General features: G+C 29.9%; 1 protein-coding gene across 1 annotated transcript; it reads right to left on the bottom strand.

Moving 5' to 3' along the window:
• Positions 1–879: 879 nt before the first annotated feature.
• Positions 880–1,951, bottom strand: LOC120090761 (uncharacterized). The gene has a single exon (XM_039048470.2). It carries the CDS (start codon positions 1,824–1,826, stop codon positions 1,314–1,316), a length of 513 nt encoding a protein of 170 aa, XP_038904398.1. The 5' UTR covers positions 1,827–1,951; the 3' UTR covers positions 880–1,313.
• Between the last annotated feature and the right edge of the window lie 15,692 nt (positions 1,952–17,643).

The raw sequence follows: 17,643 nt of genomic DNA, 5'->3' as shown, positions 1-17,643 counted from the left end.
ATCTTTTGAATCTCACTTTTTATTTTTCTTTGTGTCTTTAATTTAAACCATAAAGACAAATAGTTTTCTGTCTTTTCAACCCATTTGACAAACATGTGCACAAGTTTTTGGTCTTTTATTTATTTATTTATTTTGATTCAATTATTACTTTCCACTCAATTATTTTTATACATTTGGATCAGATAATAAAATGCAAATAATTCATCAGATAATTTTTTTCTTAAATATTCATCCTTATATTAAAAGGAAATGCACATTTTCATTTGAAAGAAAAAATGTCTGTTAACATGTACTACAATAATTAAAGTTTGCAAGATAGGAAATTTTCTTACCAAAACGTAGATTTACTCGTAGCATTAGTTTCTTTCTTATTTGTATTGACACGAAAGTTGACCCCTAAAATAAAATGTACAAAATTTACTATAGTATATGAAATTATTATTATTATCTTGTATTGTATTAACCTAGACTTGTGAAAATAAGTTTTAACTTAACTGACATGAAGTATATGTTAACAATTAAAAGATTTGTAATTTGAATATTTCCATTCTATTTGTACTAAAAGAAGTTTGAATATAGTCTCTTATGTTTTAAGAATGAACGAATTGACCACTGAAATACAAGCCACACTTATACTTTATGTTATATAAATTTACCGGGAGCTAATTTTGACATCTAACATTTATAAATGAAAGAGTTAATAATTATTGAAGTATAAAGACTAAAATGATTTTTTTAGCTCATAACATAAACAAACTAAAGAAATATATACTTACCAAGACGAGCATAACTCAATTAATAGAGAAGTATGTTTTGTAACGAATCTCCAACCTCAACTATTATTAGGATTTTATAAATACATAATTAGTATATATATGCTTTACCCGTTTAACATTTTTATTATTTTCGAAGCAAAATTAGAAAACAACCCATATATAGTTAAATAGACTTTTATTTATGTACAAAGGAAGCCTTTCCAAAGGCAAAAGCAAACTCCTAAAAGAACATATAATATTTCAATAATTAAGAAAGAGAGGGAGAGAGATAAGAATCAAATCTTTAATTTGTTAGGCCCCGTTTGATAACGATTTTAGTTTTAGTTTTTTTTGTTTTGAAATTTAAGTTTGGTTTATTTAAATCCTTCTATTATAATTTTCATCAAACTTAGCATGACTAATTAAATTCAAATTCTAAAAACGATTTTTTGAGTTTTCAAAATTTATATCCTAAAATTTTCAAAAAACTAAAAACCAAAACTCAAATAACTACCAAACGGGCCATAATTAAATAATTAAAAAGTTCCAAAAATGAAATTAGTAGAGCGACAGAGACGACATGTCGAAACCCACCTGAGACGAGCTAGCGGATCTCCCATACTTCTTAACCGAAGAAGAAGGAGAAGAGGAAGAAGAAGAAGTCGATATGTCGCTGGATCTTCTCCTAAGCATAAGCCTCATTCCATCAGCAACACGAACAGCAGGATTAGATTTAAATTTCCGACAAAACGACATGTGGGCATTAACAGCTTCTTCCAAATTACCTATCAACGGCTTTTTGCTTCGTTTAGCTTCATCTCTAACAGCTTCAGAACAAAGACCACAAAGCCATTTTCCTTCAAATTTAGCCTTAACTTCACTGATATAGAATTGAGTGCAATCTTCTTTCAGCCCACAGCAATCGCACGTGACAACAAGTTCAATCTCCATTAAGAAAAAGCTCGAAACTTTTGTGTCAAATTGAAGAAAAGAAAGATGACCCAGAAATTGAATGCTAATTTGGTGAAATGGGCAAGTGTTGGATTTTGAAATGGCTTTGGTTTTGGGCATCAATGGAGGAAATTAAAAGAGAAAAAACAGGGGAATTTAAAAGGGACAAAGTGTTGGTCGGAAGAGACCTTGAAGAGGAGGTGCTTTTAAGGTATTAAATACCAAAATTCCCTTTGGCTTTATTAATTATTATATCATCAATCTTATAATATTTATATATATTAAAACCGTTGACTATAGTCGTCTTATTAGTTGGATTCTTTCTCTTTCTATTTTCAAGAAAATTCTACCATTTTCTGTACAAAACACACAATCATTAACCATATAATTTATAAAGAATAATAATTATTGAGTAATTTTAAAATGGTTGTGTGAGTTTTGCCAAACTCGTAATTAATTATACATAAGTGTGATTATTTTGGTTAAACTAAGTTTTTGGTCTTTCGGTTTCATTATTGTAGTTCTACTTTAAGTGATTGAGCTTACCAAATGCATATTTAAGGGGGTGAGTAACTAAAATTTAAACCTAACATTTTTTTTTGGTAGATGTGGGAATCTAACAAATGAGTTCAATGATGTGATACATATTTTTAAGATATCGGGTCAAATAAATTAATTAATTTAAATATAAATCAATCAATTAAAATGTTAATAACTTTCATCGAAGGTTAGAATTTTGAATATTTGCTCTCCACCCTTTCTTGAACTAAAAGTATTATATTTATTGAAAATTATGTATTAAGAGGAGTGCAAAAAGAGTAGGTTCTAGATTTTCAAAAAAATGAATAACTAAAAATGAAACTTATTTAATTTTACACCAACCAAATATAATTTAATTTAACCTTATATGATATATATGATGGTTGAAGTTACAAAATCAAGTATATATTGAAATTTATATTTAATAACTTAAATAATACCCCCTACTCCCTTTGTATCTTAGTTAAAAGAAAATGATTATTCAAAAATGACAAAAATAGTTAATTAAAAGTGTGATGGAATATGCCAAACAAACACGAAAACATAATAAAGAAGACCATAATTAATCAAATTTCAAAAAGGAAAAAAGAGAGAGAATCAATTCCATTATGAACAAAGCTACATGCATTCCAAATTGGTTATAAACTTTAGTTGAGGAGTTTATCTTCTATTAAAAATGGTAGAGGAAAAAAGAAAGCATTGCCTCTTAAAGGAGATGAAGGCTAGGAGCATGAGATGGCAATCGATTATTTGTTTTTCTGTTTGTATTCATGTCAACAATTTTTGCTTGAAAATGACTCTAATTTTGAGTGGTTCAATAGTCAAGTGATTGGTTTTGAATGGTTGGGATTGAGTGGTAATATCTGACCATGTTCTAGAATTAGAGGTTCATAATAAGGTACAGTTCGATTTCGAAGTGATTAAAGATGTCAATCTCAACATAATACAATCAATTAAAGCATATATTATAGACTTTGGGTTGAATTTTTCACCCAACATGTTATTGAATTCTATAAACAATAAATAAAATACTAAAAAGATGACAACTTCTTTTTCTTGACCCTTTTCTATAATAAAGAAAGAAATATTTGAGTAACCAATCGATTTTAACTTCTTTAGAATTACTTTCAAAGTACTAAAAAAACATTTTTTTTGCACTTAAAAGTACACTTAGAAAGCTGTCATTTCAAACACTCTTTATTTTATGGCAAGTAGTTTAGTTGAGATTTTAACCTTACGTACTTGAGTAGTATTTTACATATATTAGAAATTAGTGTGATTCACGTATGCCATGTATTTTCTTAGTTGGATTTTGGTGGATTCATCTTAGGTATTTTGTATGTGGTTGGGTTTGTGTAGTTTTGCTAGTTTAATTAATTGGTCAATTTACCAATTTAATTATGTGAAAACCTTATAAGTATATGATATGTATATATATATATTTTTAAATCACCCCCATAAAATGAATGTAGAATTTTTTTCTTTAAAAAAATCTTATAATAAACTACAAAATATTTCAATAAATTTTTATTTTCTTTGATAATATATAAGGTAGACGATTCGAACTTCTTACCTTCAAAATCAATATACAAATTTTATATAGATTGAGTGGCACGTTTTTGCTTTACTAAACTATTCCAATTATCTTTAGAAGCAAATTAATTCTCCACCCTATTTGTTTAGGTAGCTATTAAAGTTAGGTTTAGGTATTGCCTTTAGCATGTTTTGCATTAATTTTCTCCCTTGATCCAAGCAAAATGAAATGACCAATTTAGTATTAGTTAAATGCATGGAGCTTAAATTGGCCCCCCAAAATTTGGACGTTTGGCGGATAGCAATTGGTCATTTTACTTGAAAATTTTGGAAGTAGAGACGACAATTGAACATGTTATATTTTGTTTTTTTAGAGAAGTCTTGTCAGTAATTCCAAACCACTTTCCATTTTCTCATCTTTTTTGGGACACAACATCGTGCTACTTCTCATAATTCCTTGTTCATTATTCATTATACCCTAAACAATATTGTTATTAATTACCTTACCCTAAGGTACCATGTTGGATATACATTGTTTTTTTTTTTCAATCAACTAAAGGTCGAGTATATTGAATCGATCTTGAATATATACACAATTATATATATACAGTATTTATCAAGTATCTAATTTATGAGTCGTTTTAGTACAATATCGAGAATATATCTTACTATAGTAAAGATATAGACAGAGATCGACTTTTTACTGTTTTCAGTATAGAAAAAATATTTGTTAATTAGTTTATTAATGGGAATTCACAATCGTACAATTTTTTTTCAATGATGTTAAGTTGCTCTACTTGTGTTTGTTCAACGACACAAATTGATTGATATAGATCATATGTTCTATTTATTATCACTCATATATATTCAACTATGACCACAAGTTAAGGACACGTCGGTGTGGCATACTCATGCCTATACCTCTCTTGTTATCCAAATAAAAGAAACTAGCATCCCTATAAGTAAAATATAATAACTTGCTAAATATAGTTTCTCCTTTCAGATTATCATCACAATTATTTTCAAAGTCATTTTTATAAATAATATTCTAGATTATAATCTATGATCTCTGAATTTTGGTCGAGAGTATTATGACTTAACCTAGTTGAATTATGTTTTAGATTGACTTTTATAAATGTTAATTATTGTCTTAATAAACAAGTCAACATGAACATAACTCAATTGACGAAAACTTCATCAATCTATATTGTCATAAAAGGAAAAAAAAAAAGAAAAAGAAAAGAAGTCAAACAAATTTTCGACTAGTTGTCAGATGATGACAACAGATTTCCAACACTACCTTCCCAAGAAACATATATATGTAGGTCATTTAATGTCCACAAGAATCAGCACTTAGAAGTGTGGACCATGAAAGTTGAGAAGATTTTGTTAAGTCCCTACACATGCATTGGCTGTTAGGGTAAAGACCAAATGTTTTTTTTTTCTCTTGCCTTCCCCATGTGACTTCATTCAGAATATATAGCACTCCAAATTAGTTCACAATTTTACAGAAAAGAAGAAAAAGAACAAAAAAAAAACAAAAAAAACAAAAATTGCCCTTCAATTTCCTTGATGCCAAATTTTGCAATAAGAAAAACACACATATTCTTCACGTGACAGCAACGATAAATTTGTAATTTGAAGAGAGATGACCTGCAAAACAAATAATAATGATTTCGTTGTCAAAGTCAATTTTAGAATAGAGAATAAATCAAAAGTTTTTAGATGCCTCATATAGAGCCATAATGGTGTATAGCGATTCAATCTAGGGTTTATCTTAACCCTATTAGGATTAGGATATGGATTTTTCCTAATTCGAAACTTACTAGATCAAATCTTATCTTTTCTTATATTATTTTATATTATATTGATTTTTAGCTTTATTCTATTAGACTAAAATTCTTTCCTCAACAAGTTCAACTCTAGTTTTACCATTTTGTCCATCAATTTTAAATTTTACGCTTTTACTCATAATTTTGAGTTTAATTTCTATTTGGGTCCCTAAGTTTCGAAAATATTATATATTTACCTTTGAGTTTTAAGTTTAGTTCTCATTTGGTTCATGAGTTTCAATATCTTTACACTTTTACCCCGAGTCTTCACTAATGCTCACAATGGTCTTTGATATTAAATTTGAATTAATTAATCTAAAATTATTATTAAGTGAAATTGTAAAATTAATTTTAATAATAACGATGATTAATGAAAAATAATTAATTATAATTCATTTTAATTAATGAATAGACATAAACACTAAATACTAAAAGTAAGTATTCAGTGAAAAATAAAGGTTAAAAGTGTAAATCTTGAAACTTGGAACTAAATGAAAACAAAACTCAAAATCCAAATGTATAAACATAACACTTCAAAACATAGTGAATACAAATAGCAATTAAACTTAAAACAAAGGATAACATTTTGAAATCTAAGGAATAAATGAAAATCAGATTCAAATCTAAGAGGGAAGGATAAATTTGACCAGAAAAAAAAAAGGTCCAAATGGATAGCATTGAAAGAGGCATGTGGGGCTGTTGAAACAGAAAAGACCTATACCTTTGATTTGGCAGCAACAATTTTTGGGAAAAACTCGTGAATTTCATCGGTGCTTGTCTTGCTCTTGCATTCCGACAGCTTAGTGCTTGTCTCTCATGAATGTTTGGCCATTGAAGACGACACTAAGGTGTCCCCTCTTTGTGTTTGAATGTCACAAGAGCTTGTCTCAAACATAAAAGGATAATTATTAGACGAGTTCCATTTTAAAACGTCAAGTCCTGCTCATATATCTTTTAATTTACTTTCATTCAAGTGACTATTATAATGTGGTTATCATTTCTTTGATCGATCTGTCTCAATTTGAATAACTTAAAATTTTTGAAAGTGAGAGTATTACTGATAACTCAATGTAAGATTTATACATGCATGTTGTCATTTTGTATATGAAAATTATTTGATAGACAAATCAACAGATGACGAAAGAAAAGGACAATATGGGTTTTAGAGAGTGAAAAAATAGACTTTGAGAATTATGAATTGAATCCATACAAAAAAAGAGAAAAGTAGAGGTGATACTTATTGAAGATAAGGCATAATTGGTTTGGTTGACAACCCTTTGAGTATTGTTGCAAACTTTTCAATTACCTAACAAAATATTTTTTTTAATGTCCAAACTCTTTTCAATATGAAGTTTTACCTTCTTGACCTTGAAATGGATCCATTATAAATAAATGAAACATAAACTCTGTAAGAGTATATTAACATGCAGGGAAAGCAACAAGAATCAATAAGCAGTCAAATTCATTAATTTTGGCAGAAACTATAGCATGTTCATCTAATATAAAAGGGTTTGTAGTCATACCTTTGTAGAATTCTTCAAGATCTTGAACAACAACAATTGTTTTCTTCAAAACTCACCGTTGAACCACCTCAAGATCTTCCCCACTATCCTCTTGGAGCTTCAGAACGAGTTATTAGACTCAAGAACAGCTTGAAGCAACGGAAAAATAAGGAGAAGCCCACTGCACCAATTTGCTTGAAGAACCTTTTCTTTAACACGAAATTTTCTCTAAAATTTCTTTTGAATGCATGCCTCAATTCCACCTCAATCTTCTTTGTTTATTGTAGGTGAACATGCAAAAGAAGATCACTACATGAGACGCAGCTCATGCTTGGAGTAATTGAAGAGAAGATAAGTGGTGTTTGTGTGAGCGAGTTGAAGATGGCTAATGGAAAAAACCATTTTTCCATTTGTGCATTTTCCAACTTTTCTATTTTTTTTATCAAAATTGATTTCAAAATCCAATTTGATAAAACTGAAAATATTATTAATTTTATAAAATTAATTTCATATTTTAATTTTCTAATAAAATTAATAAATAATCATTTAAATAATTCTAATTAATTTAATATCAAATATTAAATTAATTTTTACACAAATCCATCTTCATATATTTAAATCATATTTTAATATAGATTCTCCTATTCCATTTAATTCTAATTTGAACGTTTCAACTTATCAAGCTACTCTAAAGCTTATGTTTACAAGCTAGTAGGGGATCTCACGGACCTACAGATCATGGGCTCCAACGATCTGAGATTAATCGGTTAAACTCATTAGACCGAATTAACCCCATTCGTTAACTAATGGGTCACTCCACTATAGCCCATAGTTAAACTCTCCTCACTGTAGATATATTATGTCCACTTGATATAACCATAATCAGTAAGTCGATCCTTCACAGGTTGTTCGTAATCACAGCTGGGTTAAGATAACCGTTTTACCCCAATGAATACATCTTGTTCCTTAAGTTCTTACTGACCCTCTAATGAACAATTTTGATTCATAATATGTATGAATCAAGTCCTTTCTCTATCATGAGAAGGCGGGGCCTCGATTGTTCAAGACCTGGAATCAGTACTTAAGAGAACAACCTATCTGCTAACCCTAAATCGGGTAGGAGTGAATTCCATCTTGCAGGGTTATGTCCCCAGCTATTCATCCGGTTTTATCCCAAAATGGGAGGCTTATTGAGTAGTGCTGTTGGACTACTCTCACTGTTTACATATCAAAGGATAATCCCAAACAAACAAGAGTTCATAGCTAGCTCAAGATTAAGATCGAGTTAACCTAAGTTACTTAATAAATGAAATAATCAGTTTTAACAGTAAACGGTCGTTATAAAGAAAAGTGACTATTTTTTTGGTCCAATCTATATGCAAACTCATTGCATAGGATGCTCCCACTCACATGTCTCAACATAAATGATTTGTGGATCACATCGTTTGTAGCACTTTACAACTCTTTGTAACAACTACAAAGTGGGTCGCATCCAATAGTGTTACCAGGATGATATACCAAATTTCATCCATATATTTATTAGACTATTTAGGCAATATACTATTAACTTGATCCTGTTTATGTCACCACATAAAGTTAACGTATTCAGACTATAATAGGACATTCTCAACAAACTCTACATCAAACATCCTTCGACATCCTTGTTTCACGTAATATGAGATCGAATTATTCATCGTTGACTCTACTATTTATTGAAAATAAAGAAAATTATTGCTTTGTTCAACCATATTTTAATTACTATATTTTCCTTAACAAATATTGGAGTTGTAGGATCAAACCTTTCAACTTTAAAAAAAAATAATGTGTTTTATTTATCAAGTTATGTCTAAATCGACTTCAAAACCCCAGTAATAATTAATATCTATACCTAACAAATAAAACCTACAAATCATTCTAAAGTCTAATGATAAAAAGTAATAAAACACACTTTATAAATTATTAGTGAGTGATTGATGTTGAGTATAACACATTATCCCCTACATAACCTACTTCCAATTTGGATTTTATGGTCTATAAAGGTGACATTTTCTACCTATATATATATTTAAAAATTTTAAATCTTCTCTCAATGGCATTGTGCTGTGGGGCAATGATTTCTCACATGGTCTCTCCTTTACATATTGAATATTTAAATATGTATGGAATTAGGTGGAGTGAGTGAGCTTTTGAGAGATACCTTCACATGGGCAACCCACATGCTCTTATCTTCCAACAAAGGACTTCTTTCAACTGCCCTCCAATTCAATCATTCATTTTTTTTAATAATACTTTTCCTAACAAAGAGTTCTATATATATGTGCCCAAAATGACCCCAAAATCCAATCAATCAACTAGTAATTTAATTCTCAAAGCCAAAATGTAATATCTTTTAATCAAAACATAGACAAGATTGTCTATCTATAAAATAGTGATATACATGTAATACAGTAGTATTGTAAAATATTCATTCAAATTAATCCTTAATCATTAAGATCCATTCAAAACAATAATGTCATTAGATCTCCACTTAAAATAAGGAATAAAAATATGACATGATACACCCTTTTTTCTTTTGAGTCCTATAATTTCTCATCCCCAACAGTAGTTCTGCCCTAAAAAAAATGTATATTATATTTTCCCATTCCCCAACAATAATTTTGCCTAAAAAATATGACATTGGTTCCAATCTAACAGACAAAAATTTTATTTTACTTGTTGTTTTAATAAAAATTATGGTCAATCATTTGAGGTTCCACCAGACGTTTCAACCAAAAGCTTTTGTATTCTGACCACCACTACATGAAGCGGCCAAAAAGGCAATTCCCCGTGATTTATAAAGTTATCTTGTTAATTGGATGTCACACATACCTAAAATAATGATAAAATACACTTAAATTCCATCTTTTAATTCATTTTACTTTCGGCTAAATAATACCTTTTCCATGTTTTTTTAGTACAATTATTTTCGTAGGAAAATTCAAACTTCTTTCTTATCTGTGAGAAAGATGATACATATAAATTATCGTGGAGTTATGTTCATTTTGATATATTATTTTATGTTGGTATTAATTTGAATACATCTTAACATGAATTACATTAATGTAATCAATAACTTTTTTTCATCTATTATATAATGATTATTAGCTATCTACCAATTTGAATATAGCTCAACTAGTTAAGACATATATCTTTTAACTAAAAGATTAGAAGTTTGAATTTTGCCACTCCAAATATTGTGTTGAACTTGTGCATTGAAATATCGCTAAAAATCAACAATATGTCGACGATATGATATATGGAGGAATATATTCTTATCCCACTTATTGTCAAAATATTAGGGATAACATCATTGTAGTTCAACTAATTAAAGTACTTACTCTCAACCAAAAAATCAAGAAGTCCGAAGGTATATAAGTTTTTTTTTTCATTTCTTTTGGGGAGATATTTATAGTACAACAAATGTGAGAGAGTGGCAAATTTGAACTCCAACCTTAAAAAACATAAGTATATGTCAATTATCATTAAACTATTTTACCCTAGGTAGAGTTAACTTGCATATTTAAAAAATGGAAAAAAAATTAAAAATATAAGAATGAAATTAGCAAACATAAATGCACACAAAAAAATTGAAAAAAGAAAATGAGAGATGCACGTTAACCTCTCTCCAAATTCGAAACAGAAAAATGAAGGATCTACATTCATTTCACAGTCACAATTCACATGCATCCATTATTTTAGAAAAAAGAAGTAACAAGAGTGAGAATTTAATTATACACTCATTCAGAAAAAAATGGAAATGCCTCCACAATTGAGCTCATATGGCACCACATGTATGTGTATATATATTTATTTTAGACCATATTAATCGATCTGTAATGAAATTTGGTATAATCGTAATAGAATATTATAGATAGATCAATTGTAGTGGGTGTCACGAGGCGGAAGCACGGTATTGCATATTTTTAAAATTTTTCCCGTGCGGCGCCAAGTTACACTTGATCAACCTACTAACTTAACCAAAATTTTGTTCACCAGATGCCTATTGCAAGTCGTACACACCTTGGAACAGATTGTGTTAGGTACTTATGGCTATAAGGAAAAAAGGATGTAGAGACACACTTGTGGAAATAACACTTTATTACTCAAGGTTATGAAAACCACAATTAAAAAGGACTCTAACTTGCAAGACCAACTCTAGAAAAGTTTTACAATAGAGAGGATTCACTTTTGCTCACAAAATGCTCAAGTGAAAGCATTGTGATCCTTACAAAATTCGATCCCCTTCTATATGCAAGAAGAGGAGGGAGTTTAACCTATAAATGTCGAGGGAGTGGCCTAAGTGGATGGGTTGACTCTCCAGTTTTCTCTCTCGACCACTCCCTTGAGTCCCACAACCAACATCCTTCCTATTCTTTAGGAGGGAGTAGTGAACGTGGACCACTTGCACTTAAAACTCCTACTCCTTCTTATACCTCTTCCTAGCCACTCCGTCCACTGATGGTTGCCATGTTCCTCCATTGACCGCTTCAGTGAGTGCCACGTGTCCTCCTGAACCTCCTTGACAGGCCTGAAACTTACGCCATTAATAAGCTTCAAACTTGATCAAAAGAAAATTTGTGTATACCGAACTAATCTTTCTCGTTGATTTTTACATTTTAAAAATGGATGAACCATACTCTACTTCTTTCTCTAATACTTTACTTGGTAGACCCTTCATAAAAACTGCAAAAACTATAATTGATGTAGATAAAAGGTCTTTGTTAGTAGAATTTGACGGAGAGGTAAAATCCTTCAACATTTATGACGCCATGAGATTTTCGGAGGAATATTATTCTCTTTGCTCCATAGACACACATGATGAAATTGATTACATTGTTGATTCCATGTTATACAAAAGTTCTCATTGTTTGGTAGCCCCTTCCATTCATTGTGGTTTTGATTTGATTACTCATAATTCTTCTCATGTATCTCTTAACTTTTGTGACCATGATAATTCAAATAAAAAGCATGTTTCTAATTCTTCACTTCAATTTTCTAAAAAGAATGAATCTTCTTCAAAAGATGATAATTTGAATTCTTTCAACAACAAATTTTACCAAAATGTAAATACTTCAAAAGAAGATTCAAATTTTCAAAACAAAATTTGTATAAATGAAAAACCTTCAACTGATAATTTAAATTCAAAATTTGTTTGTAATAATAAAAACAAAAACAAAACTTCTAATCTTTGCTCTGTTTTCAATGCACAGGTAAAAGGGATTGAGCCCAAGGCTCTCCCTTCTCCAAAGAAGAGCAAAAACTAGGGAAGTTTTAAAAAAAAACCCCAAAAGCAAAAACCTAGAAAATCGAAAATTTTGATGTTCCCTGAAAAACACAAAAATCTTCAAGGTGAACGGGCATAGACTCAAAATCTACAATGAAGGGCATGTAAACGACAAAATTTGCAACAAGAAAATTTTTTTCCTCTTTCTTTCTTTTCATTTTCAAGTTTTTCTTCTTTCTTTCTTATTTTAGCATTTCAAATAAATAGAATAATTGATTTTTCTCTTTTTCTTTGTAGGTGATTTTCTCAATAAAAAGAAGAAAAAGGAGCTCTCAAATAAATATAAAAAAAACAAAAGCAAGAAAATTCTCTCTCAAGCAAAACGGTCAACAACAAAACCAGGGAAGTTTCTCTCTATATCCATTCTCTTTTGTTTCTTGAATTCATTTGCAACATTGAGTGCAATGTTCCATCTTTAAGTTGGGAGTGGGTAAACGCTGCATGTTTTTTGTATTCTTTGATTAGCTTTAAAAATGAGCCTCACTGAAAATTTTTGTATGCCTGGAACCCTTGAGCATCTGAACTCGGGTTAATAGATTGTTTATTACTTAGATTGATTACATAGATTTCATAATTCTGTTATGATATATTTGAATAAATTTAAGGCTCTGATTTATCTTGATAGTGTAATTTTGATTATTTAAAAAACATGTTTATTGAACTCTTTATTCTTCAAAAGTTTTTTTTTTTTTTCCTTGAATGCAATAAATTCATAATTGAATAAATTCATGTTTGCGCATTCAAGAATCTCATTCACTTTGATTCCATACATCATTTATTTTTACTCAATCTCTTGATTCTTATTGATGAAACTTTGATGACACACTCTTTCTAGTAAGGATACAAACAAAATTTTAGACCTTTTAAGTTTTTCAAACAAAATTTTGAAACTCAACTTTCCAAAAAAACTTTCTTTTCCTTTTAACTTCATAAAAAATCGAATATTTAGACTTTTAGATTTATTTAGAATCTTTAAACTCCTAAAAATGTCATATCTACTTAATTTTCTTTGTTACCCCAATTGATCTAAGAACAACCATCTTGTTTTAGAGGCATATCTAGACATAGAGAAATAAAGGGCATAGTGTACATAAAAAAATTGCTAGCACAAAAAAAAAAAAAATAATAATAAAGAAAAATTGCCAAATTAACATAACCTTCACTAACGTGTGTATGTGTATGGGTAGAGGTGAAAAGATCTAACCTTCATCATGTTTCTGTTAGGGTCCGCGAGAAAAGAGTGATAGGTTCCCGATGGTGCGAGTGTGAAACTGTCCCTCTAAGTAAAAGAAATGACAATTACGTTTTTTGTGCGTGAGTTTAAAAAAAGGCACCCATTAGAATTGCCTCTCTTCAATGTAAGTTAGTTATATCATAGACCGATAACAGGGCCAGTGTAGGGCGAAGAGGAATTAAAAGTTAGATGTTTCCTTTCTATTAGTTTAGGCCTTTAAGTAAACTAAAACTAGGTTGTTTTTTCTTTTATGATTTTGCAAGAAAAACACATTTTCTTTTCAAAATAAGCTTCAACTTTTTGTTAGAAAAACTTTGAATTTCTAAATGCTTGCTTATATCCTTACTTCCTTGATTGTTGAGAAAAGAGATGAAAATCAATTCATTGTGAAAGACACTTGTATGTATTGACCATTTGGATGTGAAGATGAAAATGTGTCAACTTGAATAAGTCAATTTTGAATAAAAGAATGAAACTTTGAATAAACAATAAACAATTCATTTTTGGTTGAATATATGCATATTTCTAGTTTAGACTTGTTCGAGATGACCAAGAGCTAAGTTGGGGGTATTTTGATAGGCCTTGTAAAAGACTATTTTTTCTATGATAAAACCCTAAATTCTATCGTAGATGTTTACTTAAAATGTCTATTTTTGTAGATAAACTCTAATCCTCACTCAACAAAGCTATTTCTAATTCAAGCCAAATGACACAAAAAGATCACTTAACAAGAAGATCCATGATAAATTATCAGTTTGCCCCTCAAGAGGAACAATTCAACATACTTCAGCAATGCTTGCAGCGTCGCGATGTTCTTTACAACACTAAGCCTGATGCTAGCTCGACGCTTGAAGATAGAATGCATCTATTTGCAGCAAAACAGGGTAGCGTCTCAATGCTTGACCCAGGGTTGCATCACTCCAAATATTCATGAAACAGTTTGCGTGCCTTGTGCAACCGAGCGTCGGTGTAGCGTTGCAACGTTAGCCCAACGCTTCTTGACTTTTCTACGATTTAGCATTGCAATGTTGGCCTTGGCGTCACGACACTACGCATGTTGATATATATTTCGTTGTTTCATTTTTAGCGAGAGGGGGGAAGAAAAACTTGTACTTTTAGAGAGAGACTTCAAATTTACAAAGCTATTCTTGTAAATTTTGGGGAGATTCAATCAATTTGTATTCAATCCTTGTACCAGTTATGTAACTATCAATGGATTTCTTGAAGAATTTCATCATCCATGAGTAGGTAATTTTTTTTCTTGAAGAATTATGTAGATTGGCACTTTCTTGAGACTTTTCCTTGAAATTTCTTTCATGTAATTATACTTTCTTTTAAATGTTCTTGCTGAGATTTAGAATAAAATTGCTTAAGAATGAATTGATAACTCAAGATTAATCAATTTTTGTATACAAAAATTACATAGTTCTATAACAAAATTGTAATTAGGGTTGCAAGAATTAATAGTCTTATAGAAAATGTGGGCATCTTTTCCTCTTTTCTTCAAAGAACCTATTAATTCAGAACATTCATGCAATCAATCTTGAATTTTCACTCTTTTGATTTCAAGATATTGAATAATTAAGAAAACCCATTTTAATGCAATTTAGGGATTAACTGTGAAATGTCTTTAGGAAGCAATTAAAACCTAGTTTAGGGTTAATTATCAAATTAACTAATTAGGACATTAAGAATTTATTCTTAAAGATCTATTGAATAATCTAATTGCATGATTTTTTGTTAAGTCAATGATAGAATTGCTTAGTTTACATACAATCCCCAAGATTTCATTTTCAGTTGAATCTTATCTCATAATCTCTCTTAATTCTCTCATTACTAAAATTCCTATATCAATTTTTGCTTTTTCACTTTGTTGGTTTATAGTTCTTTAAAAATACAACTCCCTCCCCATCCCCTCTCCCGTTTAATCTTTTGTATTTTGGAATTCATTTAGTCTATTTTAGGCCAATTAATAGAGGTTCTCTTGGGATCAACATCTTACTCCACTATTGTTACGTGCTAGTTTTAGTTGTAGTTAGAGCATTATAAATTTCATTTGTTTTGGGTAAGATAGAACTAACGACACTTATTTTAGTTCAAACACATTTCTTAATCAACCAATTAACTATTAATTAATCAATTAAATAACTATATTAAATCATATTTAATATATAGTTAATTAACATATAAATATCACATATTTATATGTATACATCTCTTTAGGAATCCAATTCATATAAATCTAATATTTGAATCTCATTCAAAATATCTCTCTTACATAATTTGAATTATAGACACATATATAATCAATTATATATTAATTTCACATCAATATACAATTTCCTTAATTGATTTGAACAATTTAAATCACTTCTCATTAATATCCTTTAGTGAGCTAACAATGGAACTTATGGACCTACAGACCAAAAGCTCCAACGATATGAGATTAATTGACTAAACTCATTAACCAAATTAATCAATATTCGTTAACTGTGGGTACACTCCATTAATGACCCACAGCTGCACTCTTCTCATTGTAGATATATTTATGTGTCCAATGGATATAGATCAATAACAACCAGTTAGTCCTTCACGAGTGTTCATAACACCAAATGGGTCAAATTATCGTTTTATCCTTGGGTTGCCTCTACATTCTTAAGTACCAGTGCTTCTCTAATGAACAACTTATTTATGGTCCAACCATTAAACAAAAACCCCTCTCGGGCTAGTGAAAGGGTAGGACCTTTTGTTCAAGTCTTTGGGACACCACTTAAGGAATACTCATCTACTTACCTAAAGTCAAGAAGAAGTGAATTTCATCTTGTGTTATTATGTTCTCAGCTCCCCATTCAGTCTTATCTCCAAATTTGTAGGCTTATTGAGTCGGTGAATTGGACATTCTCGCCCATACAAATCAAAAGACAATCCTTTGTGAACAGGAGTTCATAATATACTTAGGATTAAGACTGAATTGTCTAGGTCATCCTATTGAAATAGAAACCTAACTAGTATACGATGTTACATCTAATGGTTACTATTTCGCGGTCCAGTCTTATGCAAACTCATTGCATAGGATACCTTCACTCGCATGTCATCTACATGAACACGTTAGATCATTGCGTTTGTATCAAATACAAAGTGGATCGTATTTATAGTGGCACCAAAATAAGGTACCTAACCTTATCCCTATACTATAGACCCTTTAGGCTCTATCTTGAACATTGATCCCTATATGTTTTCACATACTGTTCAAGACTCATAAGACAATCTTGGATGTTAGTTTATTGAATTTAGGGTTATCAAGACAAAATAAAATATAATACAATCAATAACATTTATTGAAATGACATCGATAACTCTTTATTGATGTTTACATAATCAATAACATTTATTGAAATAACATCGACAACTCTTTATTGATGATGGTTAATTAATTACATTTACTATCTACGAGTTTTAAGGCATAAAATCCGACATAGACCTCTTCCTAGCCATTCCATCCACCGATGGTTGCCACTAGGGGTGATCGTCGGTCAATCGAAGTCGGTTTTCCGATTAGACCGACATCGAGCCAACCATAATTGGTTTGAAAAATGACCAAACTATCTCAATCGTTGATTGGGGAAAAACTCAACCGGCCGAACGGTCAGTCGGTCGGTTGGTTTGGTTATTTGGTCTTTTAAATTTATTTATTCTTTTATTTACTTACTTTAAAAAAAAGTGATATTTAATTATTTACCATTTAGTAATTAGTACTATTAGCTATTACTATTACATTATTAGGTAAAAGTTATATTTTGTTATAAATTATTATCGTAATAAATAACAATTTTCTAATACAAATTAAATTAACTATCAAAGTCAACTCATTAAAAACTAGGTTTAGAAAAACTAATTTAAAGATTTATAAAAGTTGGAGTCGAGTAAAATAAGAAATGGAATAGTAAAAGTAAGGATAATTTAACTTTCAATT

The sequence above is a fragment of the Benincasa hispida genome, chromosome 1 (genome assembly GCF_027475165.1).
Source record: "Benincasa hispida cultivar pf3 chromosome 1, pf3_genome.v1.1, whole genome shotgun sequence".
NCBI classification, from domain to species: Eukaryota; Viridiplantae; Streptophyta; class Magnoliopsida; order Cucurbitales; family Cucurbitaceae; genus Benincasa; species Benincasa hispida.
This window is presented reverse-complemented; position numbering and strand designations above follow the sequence as displayed.